The 8,942-nt window shown below is 53.7% G+C and overlaps 1 protein-coding gene across 1 annotated transcript in view; it reads right to left on the bottom strand.

Annotated features, from left to right (window-relative positions):
- Window positions 1-52: 52 nt before the first annotated feature.
- ADCYAP1R1 (adenylate cyclase activating polypeptide 1 (pituitary) receptor type I) overlaps window positions 53-8,942 on the bottom strand; it is a 15,487-nt gene continuing 6,597 nt past the window's right edge. The window contains exons 3-5 of the mRNA XM_011925690.1: window positions 8,126-8,255; window positions 6,582-6,623; window positions 53-4,984 (exon numbers count right to left, since the gene is read on the bottom strand). Of these exons, the coding sequence (XP_011781080.1) occupies window positions 4,796-4,984; window positions 6,582-6,623; window positions 8,126-8,255 (361 nt within the window). The 3' untranslated portion in view covers window positions 53-4,795. The remainder of the gene's footprint in view (window positions 4,985-6,581; window positions 6,624-8,125; window positions 8,256-8,942) is intronic.

The raw sequence follows: 8,942 nt of genomic DNA, 5'->3' as shown, positions 1-8,942 counted from the left end.
CCCCTTCCCCCTCCTCTCCTCCCTTCCCTCCACTTATGCCAAGTTACAGCCACCAGGAAAAATGGCAAAACATTTATTGAGTCATCTACAGCAGTCTGACATTCTTAAAATCCTGGACAAGATTATGAGCACAGCATTAATGGCAGCAGCGGTAGCAGTAAGGTCTGTGGGGCTTATCTTTATTGTGGGAGATGAAACCCAGGCTGGTCCAGCTCCCACGAGTGAGGCAGGAACCATGTCTGAGATGCCAGGGGCTGCACCACTCCAGCCCTGGCAGAGGCAAAGCTACAGAAGACAGACATAAGACAAGACACACATGGCCAAGTGCAGAAACATCCCAAGACTGTGAGTTCAGGAAAATAAGGAATGGGCACACCAAAATGTCCCAGATCCTTGAAGTTGACTCCCAAGGGCATGGCTGCTCTCACCCATATGGAAGTATCCTCTCTCTGATCCCAACAGAAAACTGAATCAGCTGATGCAGATAAAGCTAGAATTCTGTGTCCATCTGAGCCTTCTGGTCTCCCCCTTACTCCTGATGCTGGTGGTTTTACAAATGGGGCAAAGGTTAACTCAGGAGGGCTCAAAGCAGTAGATAAACAGCAAGGAGTCCCTTCCAGCAGTTTTCATCCCAAGAACAAGCCCACATCTGTGTAGTTTCCAAAATCTTTTCACACACAAGCCATCTCATTTCAACCTTACCCTTGGCCTGTGGGACTAACAATGCCAATGAAGTCCTCCCCATTACTCAGATTAGGAGGCCGAGGCCCAAAGAAGGTAAGCCCTGGATCACAGAGCAGGTGGCTAAGTCCAGGTTAAAAAGCAGGTCTCCCCACACCACACTGACTCCATTGCTTCTCCTGCAATAGAGTCCTGGAAAACCATCGGTCACCAGAGCCCGTCTCCTGTGCAAGGTTACATGCATACTGCATGGAAGCCTTGAGTGTCACATTCTGTTCATGTGCAGGGCTGTGCACAAACTGGTGAGCCATTTACTCATTCAGATTTATAAAATATACTGGATCCCACCATGGTGGCAGGCACCAGCTAGGCCCACATGTATTTTCTCATCAGCCCAATGGGGAGGTTTGACCTATAGATCTCCAAGTTTCCTCCCAGCTTTAGTATTTTGTGAGCCTCCTCAGAGACATACGGAGAATGAGTCAAGGTCAAACAAGCCAGGAGCAAAGCTTGGAGAAGCCCAAGTCCCTGCTCCTTGCTCAGGGCTCTTCTAGCTGACTTCCATGGTCCCTGGGCTCAAGGAGGACTTTATGATAAACTATTAATGCTTTATGATAATACTAAATAATAAAGTATCAATACTTGCTGGCTTCACTTTGAAGTGGCCATGAAGAGGGCAAGGGACTACTCAAAATAAGAGTCCCTTTGAGCTTTCCCTTCCGTGAAGAGTGAGGGTCAGATGAGAGAGGTGAGTGGGCATCCTTGGCGGGGATTATAGATGCAGGTGTTTCTCAAACCTCAGGCTTGGCTCTAGCTCCCTGGCCCTGTTCCACAAAGAACCCAGCTTGGAGGGGGTGGGGTTAGAGAGGAGTCACTGTAGGCCACTGGATGTGTCAAGCAGGGTGACAGAGCTACACACTGGGACAGAGAATGTGGCTTGGACTTAAGTGGGGAGTCATGAAGTCTGCAGTGCTAGGGACCACCACAGAGCCACTGAACCACAGAGCCACCCACATCCTGCACTGGGACCCCCCTCTCTGGCTCCCCGACAGCCTCAGCATACTTGACTTGGAATCCCATTTCCCCCAGGATGAGTGTCCCTCCCTGACACTGCCTCCCTGCTCCCTGGCTGGACAGTTGTAACAGGGAAAGAGCGATTTCTTCATCCCAAGGATAATTCAGCCTCCCATGGGTGAGTTTTGTCCTTTAGGATTGCAGAGAACGAGAACCCCCTTTCCAGGAATGATCATCGACAGGGGTGGAGTCTGACAAGCCTGCTCCTCCCCAGCCCCACTTTTCCCAAGCCTCTCAAGCTGTCTTCACATGACAGTATTTCTTATCCTTTCCTGGCCCAGGCAAATACCACAGTCCTGGGGCCCATTCTAAGTAGATGGCTGGTGTTTAGACAGAGTTCCAGAGATGCGTTGGGCTACATACAAATCATCTAGTCTTACTGCCCATTTTACAGATTTGAAAACAGAGGGTCAGAGAGGGAAGGGTTTTACACAGACCTTATGCTGCCCCCTACTGCCTGTGACCCTGAAGGCCAGAACCTCCTGGAACATTGATAATACATCAGGTATATCTGCTCACAAGACTGGCAAAAATTCATTCAGACAGAAAAACCAACCAACCAACCAACCAACCAACCAATAGGAACCCGGAACCTCTATGAGGACACAGGACCAGGCTCAGGAAGCAGCAGACTGCATGGGGTTCAGGATTGATTTTCTTTTTACTGTTTTGTGATGATGTCTGTATAATGCCAAAGTTTCTTCTTCCACAATGAAACAGACCTGCTGTTGGGAGTGATGATGAAAGAATGGGGTCCATCCCCAGGGAGCTGCTCCTTGGATCTGGAGGTGGCCACTGGAGGTGGCACCCCACCCCAGCAAGGTATATATGGCTGCATCTATATATCATGCCCAAGGCACCTGCTCAAATGTCTATGACCTAATCCTTCCTTCCAGGCCATCAGCTTCCACTGTGGTGTCCAAATGGAAGGGACAGAGGGTCTATTTCCAAGAAATGGAAAATAAACAGCATCCTGTCTCCATCCTTCTACACACACACACACACACACACACACACACATTCATCAAAACCTGATATGAGGCACAATGATGCATGCCTTTTTGCCTGCCTTGGCTTTAAACTGGAAAAATCACTTAAGTACAGGGCCTAGAGAAGCATCAGAAGTTGCCTCATCTCACATCTCACAAATGGGAAAACTGGAGCCCAGAACAGGGAGCATCATGTCCACAGTCACAGCAGTCTGAACCCAACTGGGATAGAGTCTAGTTCCCTGAACCCCAGGCTCCTTCCAAGCAGCCCAGACCCCCTAGCAGTACCCAAAGTGCAAGATGGCCACAGGACCCTTGCGTCAGTGCAGGTGGAGGGGATCAAGAGGTCAGGTGCAGGGTAGAAGGACCACTGCACACTCCATGATCAATCTGAGTCACCAAGCATGCCCAGGAAAGGGCAGGTAGCTCCTTTCTTCCTCTGGTTTTGCCAAAGACCCAGGGACTTACTTGACTGGCCAAGGACACAGAGCTCCTCTCTAAATTACAGCAGCAAGAGCCTTTTCCAGCCACTCTGAAAGCCTCTCCAGAAACATTTTCCCAAGTCCCCCAGGCCCTTTCCTCTTTATAAAATGAAGCAACATCCTCCTCCACCCACAGTCCCCAAGCATTCCAGAACCTCATCATGAAACAAGTCCACAAACAGAACTTGGACAGGAGTAATACCAAATGCTGACAGGGAATGAGCTAGGCCACACAGGGACCACTTACTCTAGCACTTTCCTCTGCCTCCCCAGCTGGGCACTGCCCTATTGTACATTCTCAGGCTGAGGGTGTGCAACCTGCAGCTGGGGAGCCAGGGCGGGTGGTGGGGAGCAGCCGCCCCATCAGCAGCCGCTTCTGCTCCTGGGCATGGTGGGTGTGGCTTCTGCTCCCGACACCCCAGCAGCCCACGGTGAGTCAAGGTCAAGGGCATATAAGGGACATCTTTGCAAAGGTCTCAGAGATTTCCATAGTTGAGTCCAGGCCCGAGGAGCCGGTGTCTGGGGCTCCTCATCATCCATGGGGGTGGGGGTTGAGGAGCCCTGGGCCCCAGACTCGGGTGTAGGTGCTTCAGGATTCGCCAACATCACAGGCAGGCGGCTGGTACATCCTAGTCATGGCTTTGACTTAGGGGAAATGGGGAGGGGACGGCTTAAGGGCTCTCTGTGGTAGGCATGGTTGGAGACAGCTTCTGGAAGGCATCCATGAGGATGGAAGAGGTGGAATGGAGGTGACCAGAAGAACCCTGTCCATCTTAAGCGGGGGGTTAAACAATGGAGATGGCGAAGGTTTCTTCCATGGGCCTCCCAAACTCCATCTCTTTCCCAATCACAGCCACATATCTGGCTCTCAGCTCCTTTTGGGTCAAATGAAAAGCACCAGAACCTTCCCTGACCTGCACACTCTCCACCCAAACTGAAGTCTCTGATGAGAAAAGCCTTGGAGCTGTCCCACTGCCCTGGGACCCAGGAGTTGAGCACCCAGACACCAAGATGCCAGGGGAGTGCCAGGAGGCCTGCACCAAGGGGTGTTCTGGCCACCCGAGCTGGCCCTCTGCTGGGCCTTAGGGACTTCGGTTCAGGACTGAGGAGAGCCCCACGGTGGCATGCACACTTGAGGGGTCACACCCAAAATCAGATGATGGGGGGCGATTGGGGCAGAGGCAAGGTCTCTTCAGCCTGAGCTCACAAGGCCTCACAGCTGGGGTCAGGCCATCACTGAGGCTGACCAAGACACAGTGGGGTGGAGCTGAGACCTGACTGGAAGTGAGCGGGGACACTGGGGCAAAGGGGGAAGGGATGGGACAACTTTTCCAAATTTGAGGAGTATTTACATGTCTGGAGTCAGGGGACCACAGTGAGTGGGACCAGTACCACAACAAGGAGGGGACAATCCCAGTCTGTGCCCTGCCGCCTTCTCCCCCCTCAGGAGCCAAGCTTCCGGCCCAGGGCCTGCCCAAGGGGAGGGAAGAGGCACGAACATGCGTGGGCTGGCGCCTGCCTGCAGTCCCAGCCTGTGGATGGAGGAGAAGAAGAGGAGGGGAGCACGGCTCAGGTGGCCAGATTGTCAGCAGGGAGGCCAGACATGCGGATTTGGGAGCTGCTCTTGCTCAGGATGGAGAGCTGGGTGCCCCCGTTCACCCCACTGCTGGCCAGAGATGGGTGTCGGTGCTTGAAGTCCACAGCAAAGTAACGGTTCACCTTCCAGCTTCGCCATTTTCGCTTGATCTCCGCTTGTACCTGCAGGGAGCAAACTGGACATCACTTCCAGGTGGACATCCTCTCCAGCCTCCAGGCCCTCTGGCCTGGGGCCCTTCCCAGACTGGCACTGCCACCCTCAGCACCCTTCTCCCTCCCCAGTTGCAGCCTGCGGCCTTTAAGGTCTCTAGTGGGGGCTTTTAGCAGCTGTAGGCAGGGGCGCCTCTGAGGAGCTGACCTGAGCAGGCCCTCCCCTGCCGCTTTCTGAGCAAGCCCCTCTAACAGCTTCCTGTTGTTTTCAGGCCAGGCAGAGACTAGTCCATCAGGTCCTTCAAGAAATCTTTAACAAGCAACCCCACAGGGCAGGTGGATCGGGAAAGGATCCCCACTCTTGGCTGACCAGTAAGAGGGCTACACATTAGAATCACCTGGGAGGCTTTAAAAATTCCAGGTGCCCAGGTCATACCCCAGAACAATTACATCCAAAGCTCTGCACAAGACCCAGACATCATATTTTTTAAAGCTTCCCAGGTGACTCCAATGGGCAGTCAGGGTTGAGAACCATTAAATAATGTACCCCTCTGGGAAAACACACACCCATGTAGCTCTTAGCATGGTGAGTGGGGGCCATGCTGGGTCTCAACCTCCATGTGCCTTTTCAGTCAATCACCTTTGTGCAGTGCACAGACTGCACAACTGGAAGCAGCGCCTACAGCCACCCTCTCCAGTTTCAGCTCCTACTTCCACTGCAAGCTCAGAACAAGCTACATACATGCCCACTTCTAAGCTCTCCTGGCCACTACCTGCAGGGCCCTTTCTGGCTCTCCTTGTCTGTCCTAATCTGATCCTTCTGTAGGTTGTCTGGGTGATCACAGAGCCCAATCTCTTTGTTGCTCAGATGCAAAAGAGGGAGGAGCCTGCCAAGGTGATGCAGCTAAGACCCAAGCACTGGTGCAAAGACTCCCGCCTACTCTCAAATCCATCCTAGCCATTCAGTCCCCACTGCTGCCCCAGCACCTCTGTTTCGGGTTGTGCTCAAGAGTTTCACCCCAACAGGGTACAGAGGGAGCGCCCGAACCACATCTCTGGCAATGGAGTATTACTAGAAGGTTCCAGGTCTCTCCCTGGGGTCTCTTCCAAATTCTCAGTCTCCCTTTTATCAGGGGACAGTTTGGGCCAGGCTGTCTGGCCAATTAGGGGCAGCCCTGAGTGCTGGGCAGCTCCTGGCTCAGCAGCTGTGCCAAGCACAGCCTCATGGCCTGTAGGTCCTATGTCCTGTGCCCCAGCCTTCCTTATTGTCAATTCCTCCTCACCATAGAGTGTCTTATGGAGAGGACCCTCCCAGGGAGATCTGCGCACAGCAGAGCTGACACTTTTACCAGGAGCTTTGCTCTTCAGGTGGGGCCTTAGCTGCACGGCTAGCAAAGTGGGACAGATTCCAGCACAGGGTGTGGGTATCAGGAGGTCCTGGCACCACACAATGTCAGCAGCTGTGTGACCAGCCCCTCCTCTCAGCTCTGGGAACCTGGCAGAGTCCTCTCTGGGGAGTCAGTCCCATGTGGCCGACAGGTGGCTCCCCTGTCTGCTTCCCAGAAAGCCCCACTCCCACTGCCAAGAAGCCAGAGGGCCAAGGTCTTACCTCACCATTCAGAAAACAGTAGAGAACAGCCACCACAAAGCCCTGGGAACAGAGAAAGTAAGCCTGAGGATGCTAGCAAAGGACTTTCTGAAATGCTGTGTGGGGCATGGAGGGGGTGACTCTAGGAAGCAGAAATACATCATGACGTGGATGGGGGCACCTGCCCAGGGATCTGGGATAAGATGGGACAGTTCTACTCTACCAAGATGGGCACACCCACGAGGCCACGTGGCTAGTGGGCAAGTCCTATCCCACAGATTCTAGCTTTGGATCTCACATTCCCTTGTTCAAATCCTTCCCATTCCCAAAGGCCAGCTTTACCCCACTTCCTATAAGAAGCCTTCCCTGAATGCCCTAGAATTTCTCTTGGCTCCTAACCAGCCTGCAGGCTTCTGAGGGTAGGACCCCTCCAGGACAGAACAGACCTGTGCCATCCCTGTCCACCGTCTGCCCTCTCTGGGCCATCTCCCAAATCTGCCCTCCTTGGGCCAGATACTGTCATACACAGCAATGCGGAACGCCACGCAGAGTGAGTACTTGGCACAGCGTATGCACTTAGCTGTTCTCTATATGTTCTTTAAACTTATACTGAAAAAGCAGGAGCATTTTCTTGAATGCTGCAAATTAGTTCCTTGCAATCTCTGTGCCCTGTGCTGTTGCTTGAAGGTGTTGGAAGAATGATAGCTCAAGGACCCCAGAACTGGTCAGCGAGCACAGAGACAGGAGCCCTGGGCTCTGACTCCTGGGCCAGGGCTTTGTCTATGAGCCCATGAGGCCAGTCTCAGATGAGACCCATGGTCAGTCTCACCAGACTAAGAACCTGGGCCAGGTTAAATGGCCTTGAATTAAAATGGTGGAGGAGATCAAGTCAGATCTGGAGAGTAACTTTCTGACCATCAAGATCAAATCCTAATTCAAACAGCTGGCTTAGGGAGAGGCACTCTATCCCTAGATACTCCAGAGCTGCCCCTGCCTACATCCGCCCACTGCTGCTCCCGCCTGCTCATTTCCTCACCGTGATTCACCTAGCCCCTTACTCATTTCCAGTCCATCCAGTCCTTCCTCCAGGCACAGAGGCAGCATTCTGTTTGCCCTCTCATCCCCTCACTCACTCATGCCTGTTTGCTCATGCACTTGTGCAGCTCACTGGGCTCTCTGTGGCCAGGCCCTGTACTGGGGACCTATAGGTGGGTAAGACAGAACTCAAGGGGTACATGGCCTAGAAAGCTGAAGTCAGGATGTGGACACACTGGGTTCTTGAGGACACTCCACCCTGCACCCCAGGCTGCTGGGAGGTGCCATCTCAGGTCACCCAGGGTGGGGCCAGGAGTGGGGGCAGCTGGTTTAGGATACTCAGATGCAGTGATGGGCAGACACCAGTGTGTCTTCTTACAGGAGCCCTGAGGGTAGACAGCAGACAGGGCTCCCTCATCACCTCTACTCTAGTATTCATTTCACAGTCTAGGTTAAAGAGCCTCCAGCACCACCTGCCGGTGAGCAACTGGCTCCCAGTGAGTTCTGCCCTCCCCACGCACCACACCCACCTGGAAGGAGCCCAGCCCCAGCTCAAACACGAGTCTTTCCCTTTTGCTGACGTTCTCTGGGGAGAAGGCGAATACCGTGTAGTGGATTCCGAATAGTGGGATGAGCAGCAGGGTGGACCGGGCCAGCCGCCTGTCGGGAGAAAGCAAAACATCTGCGCTGTGGACTTCCAGGGCTCAGGGCCAGACCCACGGAGGGCAGAGAACTCAGCCCCAGTCCCTTATTCTCCCTCCGAGCTGGGGCCTGTGTCCACAGACCCCTCAGCATTCTCTCCCAGTGCAAGTGGCCTGGGCTGCCAAGACTCTCTGGGACATTGTGGGGAGACATCCCCAGTCTGCAGGGCACCCAGTCAGTAGCCTGTAGAGCCACTAAAAATGTGCACACGATTTACAGGGACCCCTTGGGCGACATGCAAAACCCTCGGGAAAAGCAAAGTCAGGGCAAAACACAGGGATCAGACTGAGAAGCTTGAGGGAAATGCTGGGTCCTCAGGCAGAGCAGCCGCTCTCCTGTTCCGGAAGAAAGCTCTTTGTGCCTGAAAGCAGCAGTTCTCGACAGGCCACAGAGACAGTTGGCTTTTCAGAGTCTGGGGCTAGCCCGGACACTCACCAAGTGATGGGGAGGTGCTGATGACAGGGAGGGAGGGAAGGCTCAGTGAGGGGACCACAGAGGAAGAAACTCGGGAGGGATTCTAGGAGGAACTTACTGACCCTGGGCATCGGCAATCTCCAACTGGGCAGGAGGAACCTGCTGCTGGGAAACTGAGTCAAAGGTGGAGGAGAATGCTCTGAAGTGGGCCAGGCAGGGAAGGAAGGGCTG

The sequence above is a fragment of the Colobus angolensis genome, unplaced genomic scaffold (genome assembly GCF_000951035.1).
Source record: "Colobus angolensis palliatus isolate OR3802 unplaced genomic scaffold, Cang.pa_1.0 Scaffold652, whole genome shotgun sequence".
In the NCBI taxonomy this organism is placed as follows: Eukaryota; Metazoa; Chordata; class Mammalia; order Primates; family Cercopithecidae; genus Colobus; species Colobus angolensis.
This window is presented reverse-complemented; position numbering and strand designations above follow the sequence as displayed.